Source organism: Branchiostoma belcheri, unplaced genomic scaffold, assembly GCF_001625305.1.
Source record: "Branchiostoma belcheri isolate BF01 breed outbred unplaced genomic scaffold, Haploidv18h27 scaffold41, whole genome shotgun sequence".
Classification (NCBI taxonomy): Eukaryota; Metazoa; Chordata; class Leptocardii; order Amphioxiformes; family Branchiostomatidae; genus Branchiostoma; species Branchiostoma belcheri.
Window position 1 is genome coordinate 2,060,888 of NW_017804032.1, and position 15,167 is coordinate 2,076,054.

A 15,167-nucleotide genomic window follows, 5' to 3' on the forward strand; every position below is an offset into this window, starting at 1 on the left:
CTAGTTGTATTGAGTTTATATGACCAGCTTCGACCGTTGCTCGCTGTAGCCCCAAAATGGCGTCCCGTGCGACGCCATTTTGGGGCTACAGCGCCTACAGCGAGTTTCCAAGCATTGAAATGGCCGACAAACGTTAGGTAAACTGTCCTTTGTCCTATTACACGAAGAGTTTACCACCACTCATACCTCTCGTTACTGGAACAAAATAAAATCTGTTGGGATTGACCCGTTTTTGTTGAGTTTTGATCAGTCTGATCGAGACGGCGTCTACCGCCAGCGGAGTCCATTGACGCGACTTAGCTTCGTATTTGGTACTGGGCCGAAGTTTTTACACACAACATCGGTTCAAACCCTCTAAGAGTCTGGAAGCGTTGTATCAGGATGTGTAGAGTGTTGTGTTGTGGCCCAAAATACACAACTATCGCCAAGAGTTTGCATAGCATAATGCATAGCGATAGCCCCAAAATGGCGGACGCCAGGGGGAGAGTCACGTGACAATCTGTGGTGAATAAGCCCTATGGTACCTGGTTCAAACGACGACAGGACAAGATATTCCAAAGGTAAGCAAAGGTTGCCGTATTTATTGCTGCTTATGTGTGGTACAGAAAACTCCAGGCATTGTGTTATAGTGCTATCCATTTCATACTGGCCAACATAACTGATCTCAAGATATGCAACAAGTGACAATGCTGAAGAATCATCATAAGGATACCTGACAAAATTGCAAGGACAGGATTATTGTGTGTGGGGGAAATAATATACACTGGGCCACCAAGTAAAGTTACTTCAAGTACTGTAGGAAATTAGGAAAATGAGGAATAGAAGCAACACAACTAACATCTTTACATGTAGTATACGTACATATTAACAGCTATTTACATTCATACGAAATAAGGAATCCCTGGAGAGTATACAGTACATGCATATAACCATTGATTGATAGATATATAGTCTGTTGTAACATTTCAAAACAATACAGCTTTACATGTAATCATACAAAAGACAATGAACCTTCTTTTTTGCTTTTGCCATTTCAACACTCCTTTTCTTCTTCACTTTTTTTCCAGTACACTTCAGCAAAACAGCAACCCAACTTGTACAACATCAAGTTTCTAATAATCAAGTCACCTGTTGAATATCTGACTATGTCATTTCCATTTAATATTCTAACCTTCAACATGTTAACTTCCTAGAAAACCAAGTAACGAATGATAGAAGCCCTGAACATTTTTGATCTGGGCTATTATCAAAGGATTACGTTTCAAAGGGAGAACTATCAGTTGAAAACCTGACATAGCCAAACACAGCAACAGAAAATCCCGCCTCAAACATCACCAAAAACATTCCCTTCACATGGCTTTCTCTTTTTGTACCTCTACAGCAAAAACATTCTACGACAAAGGAGCAACCTGAAATTCTATATTATTTGTCACTATATTGTTTTCCCCATTTGCACACATCGAGTGTCAACATAATTTAGGATAAATACATATTTGACAGCTGTAATATAGATGTACATGCACATAATACTGTAAAAAAAGATACAGGCTCACATATATACACAGTACTTTTTTTGAATATACATACTTTTTCGAGTAATTGCACACCTTTTTCTTAAATGACCAAAACATCTAGGATGACAGAGGTCAAAATTTAAGATTACAGAAAAAAGTAAAATATTGTTTAGTATACTTTTTGTCACTTCAATATTAAATTTACATTTTATCAAATATGGACATCTTGCACGTTTTAAGATAACAAAAACATGATCTACATAGCACAATATAAAAAGCTTTCATGTAGTAGCTAAATTAACATATAAATATCCATAAGTTTTGATCAAGACTTTAGGTGAATCTATAGGAAAGTCAAAACTTCCAAATTACGCAACTGTATCCTGGCAAAATGTTGTCGACAGTTTTTAAAAATTTGCCGTGGAAGCAAACTAGAATCTTTTGTGGTGTGAAGCTACCCCTACGTTACTGCCTGCTATAATGGCAAAATCCTTTTTTGATCCTGTGTACTTTCTGACGAATCTACCTCTACAAACATGTCAAAACATATAAAAATAACTTTTTTTTGTGTTTTACCATAGGACAGCTGGGCACAACTGCCATTTCCAAAAGAACAACTTCTCTTAGCAGATCTCATGTTAACCTTCTCCTTGCTCAAGTAGCCTTTAAGCACCAAGTTTTTAATGGTTACGGGGTTAGGCAGCAGGGATAAGATTAAAGTGGTACAAGTATTTTATCTTTGCATTAAAAAAATGTCAAAACATTAACATGAGGAACTTTGAACAAATCCAACTTTTTTTGTACCAAGAATCAAGTCCAGCACTATACCTTGATGAATGCTATGTCCAAAAGAATACTAATTCTTTGATAAATTGATGTAACTGTTTTTGCCTTGTGATATTTAATTGTTGTAGATGCTTCCAAATTTGAATAGCTTGGTTTTATTTTATTTCAAGGTTCGGCCACCAGAGTTTTGTGCTGAACTCAACTCTTCGAATTGAAGAAAGATTTGCCTTATTAGCTAAGTAGCAGAGTCTTGCATTGTATATTGCTGTCTGTACAGTGACATTGCCTCGTCTGTAGGTACAAGTACGCCTGCGTCTTGGTGACGAAGGCCTGCTTAAATGTTGAGTCTCTTGAGCTGCTCGTATGTGATGAAGAACTGATAAAAAGGAGTTAAGGACATTTGCTGTCAAACCAGGAAAAGAAGTTAATACGATATCTATGGGACCTTGATCTTGTCATCAATTGTATCATATACAAACAGAGAAAAGCAGAAAAACGGATAAGATAGATACATAGAATTTGTGAAAAAGGATACAATAATGTTCCATGGGCCGAGTCTCAACCAGTTGGGGACGAAACCTCTGTACAATGACTTTACTCCTTCGTGTCTTGCAGTCTGAAAAGGAAAAAAATCCAGAATGTTACAATAAATCCAACTAACATGTTTTGAATTAACACTGAATTTTCCAAACGTCCAAAGAAGCAACTATAAGGTAAGTGTACTGTACTACCATGTATGACAAAACATTAAATTTGAATTCAACAAATATTGGACATTGTTACCTTGATAAGGCAGTCGCAGGAGTTTTTGTAGATTGTAGAAGCATTTTGATTATTTTTCAGGGCTCTCTGGTTCATCATTCGGGTCTTCACTACATCAATCGGGTTTGAAGCCACTGTCCCAGCCAAACCAGCAACAAAACTACATCTGGAGAAACAACAAGAAAAAAAATCAGTTTTAGTTACATCGGTAAATGTTCATTTTATCTACTTTTCATTGTACAACATCCTTCAAAATCCTGCTTCTACTGTTACGGTAGTAGATATTCTTGTCAACAAAGAAAGAGGAAAATGGATTTATGCTTATACTTACATGAAATGTGTGAACACAGTGTCTTCCAACAGTTTGGACTCCAACACTTTGCTCTTGCTCCAGTCATAAACAGACAGCAAGACTCCTGCAACAACTGCTGCTCTCTGTGCTGTAGGCCCGACACCCTGGTAGGAACAAGAACATTTTCTGATGTTTAGTCAAGAACATTTACTTTTGTGTCACACAAACTAAACCTCATAGAATTGATTTTTATCATGTTTTAGGTTTCCTTTAATGAGTTCTGGTCTATAGAAGATTTAACATTCTTGCGCCATCATATACAGATCTGACTCTTTTCTTCTCAAATCTATCGATGTCAACTCCAAATGCACAGTAGTGACTAACACAGCTGACAGAGCCCACTCACCCTCCACAGCCCTCTTGTTCCCTCCTGCTGTGCTATAGTCATGAAAGCTCCCATCATACTGCCATTGCCCATACAGGCCAATCCCTGAGCCTGCATCCTCACCTGGAATGTAGAAGTTTAGTTACATGTATGACATAAAGACATGAAAGAACTGTTTTTTGCTATCTACACATTACATAAATACATGTAATAGTCACATGTTACTACCTGTAATATACAACATAGGCACCTTGCTTGCTACGAACACTTTGGAAACAAGAACTTAATATAAGGGTTTATAATAGGGGAAGAAAACTTGGGATTCAGAACTGACACATTTGAAATTTAAAAACAAACAATACGTACACTGTGTACATTTTGTACTAAATCACAATCCTGTGAACACATACAATAGCCTACTACTACATGTTTGGTAATGTGAACTAGACTACATGCTCTTTGACTGATCATCAACTCAATGGTACCTTTGTAACCTGGAGGAGTATCAGATATCCAGGAGTGCCCATTAACAGCTCTTGTCACCAGGAACTGGTGCTTACTAATGCACTTGTGCAATAAGCAGACTTCTAACCATGACAACCTATTCAAACATACAAGCTAAAGGATCTGAAACTTGGAGAACCAAGAATAACTGCAGTGAATAGTGCGTGCTGAAGACTAGCGGGCACCTACCTTGAGTACATCAGTGGGGTTTGCAATTGAAGAACTGATGACACCAGCAGCCATTCCACAGAAAAGGTTCACTGCCAGGCTCTCTTTTTCTGTAACACAAAAACAACAGGTTGAACTACACAGAAACAATACTGGCACACTAGATGCAAGATCTACTGGAGCATATCCCCCCAACAATCACAAATTCAACACCAAAAGAAAAGCTAGGGAAGAAATTAAGGAAGGTAGAATTGCTGATTTATGTTTACCTGCCAGCATCCAAAAAGCAGTTATTTAACAACAGATTTTACACTTTTACAGGAAACAGATAATATCATATGACTCATAGCAAAAACATCCTGGAGTTAACTGATTCCCCCACATCTGTGCTCTCTGAATACCAACCCTCTGAGTGAACATAAGTAAGCTTTTCTGGAGTACATTGTAGCGAAATGGTTAAAATTACAATACTGGATACACATCTATCTTAATGCTGTTACTACTACTATTACTGACAGTTGTATCTACATACATATACAGAGTTACATTTTATGACTATTTTCAGTGACAGTTACAATCATAACAAAAGAAAATGATTCCCTATCTCAACAATGTTGAATTTTTGTCCTGATTTAGTTAATTATGACAAATAGTATGCTTTGAGCATGCAAACTACCCTTGGATCTGGCAGGTTCAACTCAACATTTATATCATGAAGACTTTGTAAGGTATGACGAGAGTGAAGAAAAGCAAGAAATAGAAGAGAAGGAGCTAGAAGGTGACGGTGCACATCGCATGCACAATACAGTAACCTTATCGAGGGTCCCCAGCGTCTGATGCCGCGCCGGGCGAGTGAGCACCGGTCCACACGCGGCGCCTGCTGCTCCGCCATGTGTGCGAACCTTATCCTGTGCCATAGGCAGACATATTGCTATCCAAAAATTCTCTTTTTCACATGCATATGGCATTCCCACCAAAGGTAACCTTTCCACAAATGTGGTGGTCAAAAAAGGGGACTAACTTGTTTAACTGTAATATTGGCAGAGCTTTTGTTCTCTCTTCTTGGAGAGAATATCCGAGGCCTTAATCTTTTCCGAACATAAAAATCCAATGACGAGCAAAACCTGATATTTTTGCCAATATCAAAGTTAATCATGTTATCGCATCTATAAATTGCAGCTAAAAATCTAACCCAAGACTCTTTGATATTTAATAGTCTAGAAGATAGTGCATGTACGTGTTGCTGTCCTTTTTAGTCTTTACCGCATTGATTGATTGAACCAAGGTTCCAAAACATCTAACATTTTGGGCCTCTTTTTTCTTTCGCAAGTGCTGTTATTGTTGGCATCTGGCAGTGACAGATACAGCACACTATGAGAATAGGTTTCAAGTACTTCTCTTAGCTTTAATTTACAACTAAGCCTTGAAATTAGATTTCCAGGTCTGGAATCTTTGTTTTTCAAGATTCTCTGGTACCAATTCAAAAGGACAGCAACATATGTACTAGCACATATACATGTTTCAAAACATTATTAGCAAAAACAGCTAACTAACAAACTAATTTTGAAAACATAAAAACTCAACAACACAAGCAGCATACACCACCTTTTGACGCCTCAGCAGTATTCATTTTTACCAGTGTTCATTTCCAAACACTGCATCAATCTGGTCAACTTCAATGGGCATATTGTAATAAACATTCAAATTATCATAGTTGTTCAGATCTGTTGCTGCACTACTTTGGCCAAAGGATGTGTATGCTACAGTTATGAATAGCTGGTGAAACACAGCTCTTACTTGGTTTCTTAACGTCCAATGCAAATTCTGGTTTAACATCAACTGTTGCTAAATCCCTTGGACCCTCATGGAATTTTGTGGCTGGAAAACGGCATAACCAACCTAATTACAAACTGACCTCAGCCCTACACACTTTGAACTTGGTTATCTTCAACTTTTCTTGTATCTATTGATTCAGGTCAACAATTCAAAGTAGTCATTTCCAACAAGTTTGTGAGGTGACAAAAGAATGAAAACACAGTCAATCAAACTTTTTTCCCTCATGTGCTAGAGTGGTGAAATTCTTTCCAGTTCGTGAGACAACCAAGGTCAAAGTAACAACATGACTCCTAAATATGTTGATTCTACCAATACTTTAAGGGGTGGGTGGGTCTTTAACATACCTACATATCTACAGAAATCTGCCTTAATCCACAAGTACCTCACCTCCACAAGAACCTCACCTTACAAATACATCTCTACATCTTACATTTCAAGCTTAGTAAGAACATTATAAGAGGTCTCACCTTCAGGATTATCGGTGAAAGCTCTCTTCAGAGAGTAGTATGTCCCTATCTTAATGGTCCCATAGGAAGCCTGTCTCAGGATAGCTGGGGCAATGCTAAGCAAAAAATGTTGAATAGTTAATGATAAGCAATAATGAAGTGCACTTCAGGTAATCCACAAGCCAGTTTGATTTTTGGAACTTGCAACTTACTCCAGTTTGTCCAAATATTGATCTGTATTTGAATACAGTCTTTAGACTAGCCTTCCAATGATTGCATCATTCAGAGTACAATGTCCTCCTTTCCAGTACAATCCTTTCAAAATTGTCGACGTGTCACACAGCTAAATTAGCTTAATGCCACAAACTCCAAGCATTCTATTCATTGTGGGAGTACATGCCAGACAAATTATTTCTGAGTATGAATCATTGTGCAAACATTACCATTTATGATGGCTACGAGAAGTCAACTGACCCTTTCCTGCCAATAATATTACAAGCACCTTATTCCAAGTTAGTATTTCTGGACTAAACACACACGGTTGAATTGTTGTTGGGCTAACCTCCCCTTTGCTGTAATCGTACATCCCCACACAACTGCCAACAGTAGACTTTGGACCCTATTGTCCGAGTCAAAACATCAACATGCCAATGTCCTTTAGAACATTCAACAAACTGCCACGTCAAATGGTCTTTCAATTGCTGAGGACTTTTGAGTTTGACCAAATACGTTACCTGTTACTAATACACACGTGACACTTTAGCATGTGATAAACTTTGCTACCATAGTCCAAAGTACAGTTCACGTGACTCAATCATGTTTGCAGTCTTTTGTATAATGTGACCGTTAGGGCTTATTTATATTAATTACTTAACAACATCACATGACAACTCACCCAGAGTACAGTGCCTTGAGCCCTTCCTCTTGTGTAATTTTGATGAAGGCATGGAGCATGCCCCTGTACTTGACTTGTTTGAACTTGGCATCTTCAATGGCAATCTGGCCTTGGACTTGTAGCCTTGTCTTGGTGGTGTCTATAGGAAAGGTCCCTGAAAAAAAATAAAAAAACAAGCTCCATTCATAAATGTAACATTCCTCAAAGTGGTCTGTTTGCTGGTATCATAATTACTTAAACGAAGAAGAGGTGACAAGCATGATTGTTGATTAGCATAAGAAATGACATCACATGACATCTCTTTACAAGGACATGACACAATGCCCCTCAACTGTGGTATGTCCCATACCCCCAAAACCTGCCATGCACCTTACATGCACTGGTCATTTGCCTGGGTCATTTGCAAGGCATATGCTCCATCAATCAATGTCACCATGATTGTTTGCATAGGTCAGACACCACTAAAATAGACTTTTTTATTTCTATATGAATAACTTATAAGAGCACTTTAATCTTTCCCATCTGGTCTTGCATACAATTTCTTCAGAGAGCTGTTGTCTACTCTCCAGTTGTGGCCTTGTATCCCTTGGCACCTTTCCATTTGGAACTGGTCCAAGAAACGTGACCCCCCATAAGAAACAGAGTCTGGCATTCCCCCTGCCTGTTTGAAAAGGCCCAGGTCTTTTCAACATGGGCTGTAAACAAACACCAGCATTGGGGTTCTAAATCAGGCAGGTTTCTCAATGTTTCTTTGTTCATCAGTGAATGGCTGGTGGATTACTTGTGTACAGCAAAGGTCCAAAATGTCAAGGCATTGTCTACAAATGCTTCCTGACAAAGCATAGATTGTGATGGCAATGCAGAGAAGGAAAAATTGAAAGTTAGTCGGTACAAGAAACACATTCATAGTTATTGATTCATACAAAAAGTTGACAGAAATGTAACTGTAACAGCATAATAGGAGAGAATGAAACTTTTGCCTTTAAAAAATGCCCGCACCAACATGGCTGTTTCTGGTTTGTCCCTGACTGCGTAAGAAAGTATGAATTGAATGTCTTACCAAACTCTGCTGTACATGATGCAAGTCCTCCAAGGATGAAAGGCCTCCAATTCAGGGGTTGTAGTTGTGACATTCCCTTCCTGTGCACCTCTTTCTCCAGAAATGCCGGTTGTTCTATATCACCACTGCCTCTCTGCCACTGATTTTCTTCTGTAATATATATGTGACATATATATATAATACTGATAGCTATTAATATCAACAAGGGCAAAATCTTCTGGTAACCTTACTGTTCACATGCTGTATCGTCCACGTAGGCCATGTCCTAATGTAGTAGGGTGTCAGGTGCACTTGCACCCATACTATCAGAGCACCATAGTACTGTTATCAAATTTGGCACAACACTATTGCTGGACTTGCTGACAGGGTATCACTGTTGTATACAATGCATCTTGCCTCTCTGATAACCCAGGAGAAAATGCTAAGTGAAACTTACTAGTACTTGAGTGTTTGTGATAAAACTGCCCAGTTGATTTGGGGTTCAGACGTTGTGGTTCAGACAGGAAATACTTCTGGGTCTGGGTTCACATAGCTACGAACATAGCCAGAGTTTCAAATTCGTATCGACCTTTGCCTGACTTGCCAAAAATAAAGCAGAGTCACTGATGGTCAGTGCCCCAAAGGAAGGGGATGCCAGGTTGAGGTCAGGCTGACCGTCCAAGTCTAGACAGCTGGGATTTTGCTGACTGAGATCAGCACTGCAAATCACATCTAGAATCTACTCCAGGGCGTGCAGGCAAAGGGCCAAGAGATCATGTGAGATCTGGTATCTGGTAAAGTGCACTGTGCACTGTGACAAGAAAAACATGGAATGGAAAATTTTCTAAGACAACTGCCACCACCATAAAAGTGGAATAAATTCAGTTAATCTCTGTGAATCATTTTTCCAATCAAAACAAATGACTTATTAACTTGAAGGGAACTGAGAACAGATACACATGAGTTCCGCATAAAATAAATCATAGCATTGCCGTAATTACTCTGGGGTGAAATGGCCTTTCCAAATTTATGCTGTTGGGTGTCTAGACTGTAGACATAACGCAAGCCGAACGTTTTGAGCTTTCCTGCAGTTGTCTAAACATAAATATCAACTACAGAATCCGTATTTTTACGAGATAGACTTCTTACACATGGTAGTGGCCTTCACGTTATAAAAAAATTGACTAATTAAAAAAAACATATTTTGAAGTATCAAAAAAATGAAAACACACGTTTTCTGGAAAAATACTTTTGAAAACCCATACACTGTGAAGGAAACTGTGTCTTGAAAAAGATGAGTTAATATACATGCAGTACGAGAAGTGAAGCCTTACTGAAGGTGACAAAAACCAAATAAATGCAAATTAATTCGCCTCCCCCAGCCACACCTACAAACTGCCCCCCGACAAACGGTCGAGTTACACACCATACGGTACATTTAAATCTCCGAAATACCCACCGTTTATGATCATAAAAATGAAGAAACTCAACACTGTAGGATGTTGTTAACGTCATAACGATTAGAGGAACACGTATCAGAACTGATTTGACCAGAAAAGTGGTATTTGAGGTCGCTGATACCAGACATATCGTTGGCACTCCAAACAATCACGTGCTCACGTTTTGCCGTATGTTCACGAAGGATGAAAAAAATCCATTTCTACACCATGAAATGACACCAAAGGTAACACTACCTTAACCAAGGCTACTAGAAATGATCCTCTGAGATTTTTTGTGGATTAAAATCGCGTGTACTAACACCAACTTTAAATCCCAAAATACCATCTGCTATAACCGTAAAAGTCGAGTGACCGGTAAAGATTCGAAGAGTCTCACCTTCTCTGTCGCAAAACTAAAGATATTTCCCACAGAATAGCGGATTTTTCCCTCAGAATATCTTCCTTCACTTGTATCACGCAAGATATCTTAGACTGGAAAGGATTCGCCGGTGGGAATTGGGTAAAAATGTTGAAGATTTTATGTCGTCTGAATATGTGGGATCCTAGCGCTGGCACACGATATGGAAATAAGCACGAAGGCGGGTGTTTCTGACAGCAGCAACATGAGCACGTGAACACACGGCGCTGATCACCCTCTACCAGGCCCAGTTCACGTGAACAACACGCGCTGATTGGCTAACTGGACTTTGTCTTCTGGCAAGCTGCCATGACTGGCGTGTCCTAAATATGGTGCTTACCCGCGCTGGATGCAACCATCAGACTGAGTACTTTGGGGGAGGTTGGTCTATTTCTCGCATCGATCATTCTGTTATGATTTTATATCCAAGATATATTATGATATCATACATTTTAGACCATTTATTTGCAATAGAACTGTGGCTATATTTGTAACCAGAGTGTTATCTCCCTCCGCATCCAGTGGTAGTGGAAGTGGTATAGCCAATCACAGACGGATGACGTAGCAGTCACATTTTTACAAGTGGAAAGTACCGGATGACTGATAGACTGAAGCGCGCAAGAAGATAATAGCTGATGATAATTACACATTTTTGACATGTTTGAGAGGATAGTCATGATTAATGATGCCATCTGGTACAAGCAAAGACTAGAAAAAGTTATTTTGAACTTCACTAGAATCAGAAATTGCGATGACGGATGAGACCTCTCTATCCAAATATTCGATCTTGACTGAATCATTCATCGCTTGTCAAGAGGTTGCCGTGATGAGTAGCACCAGTTGGTGTCTTTTGCTTTTACTGGTATCACAAGTATTAAAAAAATCAAGAATTAGAAAAAAGAAAAAACTTGCTACTGAAAATCATCCGACATCCCGGTTCCGTATATTGTCATCCATAAAACTCAAGATCTGCAACAAAGTTACATCGACATCAACAGTTACGCACATAATCACTGACTCAGACATTCCTAAAAAAAAGTGGCTCGTACATACATTTTGCGGGGGGTGACTCCAAGGTTAATACCCTCAATGGAGAAAAAAAAGAGAAACTAAAAATCAACCCCAAATAATTAAAATTATAATAAATAGTTGATATCATGATTTCATTGTTCCCTGGTTCTTAAGTATTGAACCTGTTTGGTTTTTGCACAGGGCTGTTTTTTGCGCATTATCAAACCATCATCAACGGGATATAATGCCACTCGCAACATACCGCGGTATACGTAAGTAACGTTACATGTATATTGAGTAAGAACTGATTGATTTGCTTTAGTAATACCAAGGAGGTTGGTAATACCAAGAAGGTTATAAGGAGATCCTGGTGTACCAAGGCCCTGATCTCTCTAGCTAAGTGTCAGGGCTCTCCTTGAACATGAAACTTTCAGCACGTTACGCAAGACCAAGCGGAGATTTGCAATGTCTCAGCATGCGAGACCCAAGCCAGTGCATTCACTACTCTACTGGAAAGATGCCAAAAATTTACAGTGCTACAAATATACATTACCCGCATCATATGTCACGTGGTACTGTCATGCAAATTACTTTCCACGTATAGAAACTTGAAATACTAGTACTTCCTCGAAATTTTGTGGGGATTTCCAACGTCAACCTTAAGAAAGTCTTAAGAGCCACACCGTGTGCTTGACAAGTTGACGAGCGTCCACTGTCATGCGTCATGCAGTTTCTCCTCTTTTTCAGCTGCGTTTTTCTAGCCGCTGGAGGCCATGGTCAGAACGTTCTGCCTAACTATCAATGGCCCGTGTACCACCAGAAGTACGTACAGACTGGGTTCTGCGAATATTCCTTCTTGTTGTCGGTACAAAACAGCGATGGAGTCTGCTTGGTGCCAGCAAACGTTTCAACAAGATTGCAGGTAAGAACGGATTCTTATAACACATGGTACAAACTTTTCAAGATTAAATTTTCAGTTACCCCACTTAGGAACCAGCTTAAATTGCGCGAGGAAGTTTCTTTTCTGTTCAAGTCTATTTATGTATATACAGATGCTTTACAGAACAGTGCACACTGAAGTGGACATGAAAAGTTCCTTAACGGCGACAAATGACGTATTTCAGGACATTGAGAGGGACAGAACCCTGGAAAAACAGCGCATGAAGCACCTGTCTTCAAGCCTGGACGATCTCTCGGAACAAGTACAAAACTTGGCCTGGGACGTCAACAACACAAGCACAGGGCTGGCAAAAGTGGCAGGAGATCAGGCAGAAGGCAAGACGCGTGACGAGGAAATGGCGAGAGACCTGGCCAACGTCACGCAAGCCATGGAAACAACACGCAATGAGATTGAGTTACTGGTACTGCAAGGTGAACAGGTAAATATGCAAGGTCAAGGTGTAGCGTTACTACTTAGTGTACTCCTTACGTTATATGCATGTACATGTACATATTGCGAAGAATCACAGGCCACAATATGTTCTTCTGACTTATCATCAACTTTTGCTACAAAAATTGCACATTAGTGTACATACATGCAGGGCTACGATTTACTGAAGTTTGGTGAACAAAGTAAATAAGGTTGGTAAAAAGGCGAAACAACTGCGGCATATATAGATCGTTCGCATGTAGAATTGACCGCTTCGAAATTACAGTAACTTCAGTATATTACCAATGGCTACTGACCTTGTATTGTACGCGAGCCAATGGCAACAACAATGCGAATATTTTGTTTCTATTTGCTCTATTTAAAACCATGTCAAAACTTCGGTCAGAAAATTCACTGTTCCTGTTTCCCTTTTTTGACGTCTGTATTTATGCGTCGATCTTTCAAACACAGAGGGCTACTATCCTCGAACTGACCATTCAGCAGCAAAATCAAACCATCGACGAACTGAAGACCCTCGTCCGTCAGCAAAGTCGGGACTTAGACGATCTGAGGACCCTCGTGGAACAGCAGAGTGATTCCATCAGCCAGTGCGAGTCCAGGCTATCTCATCTGGAGGCTGGTAAGAAATTATTTTCTAATTTAGTCACCAAAGTGATACTGGTAGGTACATATGTAGCACTACTTTATAAAAACTCCCAAAGGAGTTTGTATCCATTAATAGAAATTATTATGATAGTACGTAGACTTGGCAATCGTAAGAATGATTACATCATTCTTTGATTCATGCGCACGAAAATATTTACCAATGGTCGTATAAAATGTAGTAGTGTTGATTTTGCAAGCTTACCGGAGTTTACAATAGTAGTAAATAATTGTCAAGTCATTTACATTCGAAATTACAATGTACCTGACTAGCTAGTCGACTTTTTTTACTACCGTTGTAAATTCCATCCGGTACTCTTTATAAAGCAAACATCACCCAACGTCACTGGCATTTATGATTACTATAAATGGTAAATCCAACTATTCGTACGCGTGCAGTGATTTTAGTTCAGAAATAACAATGATTGACAAATACATAATGTTCAATGTAAATGCTCGTGGCGATTGAATAGTCGACTCCACTTCTTTAAACTTTTTCAGTCATGGATCTAAATTTTCAGTGTATTAAATTTTGCATATATTTTCACAGATACAGCAACAACCACAACAACAGGCCCGGCTGTAGCCTTCTCTGCATCCAGAACAACGCCTCTTGGACCTGTGACCGGGCATACACGGGTAATCTTTGACCACGTGTATGTCAACATCGGCAACTCTTACAACCCCGACGATGGTATCTTCACCTGCAACACAGCAGGCGCCTATATGTTTACATACTTCATGTACAAAGCTATTGAAGTGCCCCAAATGGCAGTTTACTTGGTGGTGAATAACACTATTCAAACGGCCATTTTTGAAAATAACTCTAAAATGGATGAAGAGTCACACTACAGTGCCGACATGTCTGGTAACAGCCTGATCCTCGAGCTTGCAGTTGGGGACACTGTGTCTGTGGTGCTGAGAAAGAATGATTACATCTATTCTAATGATTACGACAAATACTGCACCTTCTCTGGTTTCCTTCTGAAATAAATCAGAAGGAAAGAAAAAAATGATAACGTGTCATGTGTGGCATACAATTAAAGTTCATATGGTGCATGGGAGAGAAATTCAAAGTTTGAAAAGAGCCATATCAATACTAGTATATGTAAAGAAGGTGAAGTGTTTACTTGTCAGTATCAGCCTACTAAAGTGCCTAGCGGAGCTACGTATATACTAGTATAAGTAAATTAGTCAAGCGACGGAGTGCCTACGTTCAGTAGGGTGTATAATAGCCAATAAAATTGTGCGCAGGTGTAGAGACTTTGTCACTCCCATGCGTGATGTATACGTAGCGTTTTTGTGATATCAAGCCATGATTATTTCACCCATGCCATATATATCATATATATATATCTTCTTGATTGGAAAAATGCAGTTTAAATCGTGTCCTTTGCACTAAATAAGGACCAGTATACTTTATCTTTTTTTTTCTTACAGATCGACATAGAGTTGTAATCCAATTGCAAGATGTATACTATTGACGATTATTATTGACGCTTTGTTTTGTTTTGAGAAGTGTGTTGCCATATACTGCTGTCATGCAGCAATCTATCCATTGGTCAGTGTTACTAACTAACCAACGTTAAGTGTGTTTGTGAACGAATGAACGACAAATAAATACATGTATACAGAAGTAA

General features: G+C 39.2%; 3 protein-coding genes across 4 annotated transcripts in view; 1 reads left to right on the top strand and 2 right to left on the bottom strand.

Annotated features, from left to right (window-relative positions):
* LOC109477739 (guanylate cyclase soluble subunit beta-2-like) overlaps positions 1-1,180 on the bottom strand; it is an 11,245-nt gene extending 10,065 nt beyond the window's left edge. The window contains exon 1 of the mRNA XM_019779084.1: positions 1,172-1,180. Coding sequence (XP_019634643.1) covers positions 1,172-1,180 — 9 coding nt within the window. The remainder of the gene's footprint in view (positions 1-1,171) is intronic.
* LOC109477863 (kidney mitochondrial carrier protein 1-like) lies at positions 553-10,696 on the bottom strand. 2 transcript variants are annotated; one of them, XM_019779303.1, is made up of 11 exons: positions 10,464-10,696; positions 8,649-8,798; positions 7,589-7,742; positions 6,715-6,809; positions 6,209-6,289; positions 4,433-4,521; positions 3,761-3,862; positions 3,394-3,518; positions 3,084-3,228; positions 2,836-2,916; positions 553-2,676 (listed from the first exon to the last, which is right to left on the bottom strand). In XM_019779303.1, the coding sequence occupies exons 2-11, from the start codon at positions 8,719-8,721 to the stop codon at positions 2,635-2,637; spliced, it is 987 nt and encodes a 328-aa protein (XP_019634862.1). In that variant the 5' UTR covers positions 8,722-8,798; positions 10,464-10,696; the 3' UTR covers positions 553-2,634. The 2 variants fall into 2 exon arrangements, with proteins under 2 accessions (XP_019634862.1, XP_019634863.1); XM_019779304.1 differs by lacking the exon at positions 6,209-6,289 and having other exon boundaries at positions 10,464-10,694.
* Positions 10,697-12,128: 1,432 nt separating this feature from the next.
* On the top strand, positions 12,129-15,101 carry LOC109477740. The gene is made up of 4 exons (XM_019779085.1): positions 12,129-12,417; positions 12,620-12,874; positions 13,336-13,504; positions 14,078-15,101. The coding sequence occupies exons 1-4, from the start codon at positions 12,220-12,222 to the stop codon at positions 14,518-14,520; spliced, it is 1,065 nt and encodes a 354-aa protein (XP_019634644.1). The 5' UTR covers positions 12,129-12,219; the 3' UTR covers positions 14,521-15,101.
* Positions 15,102-15,167: the final 66 nt, after the last annotated feature.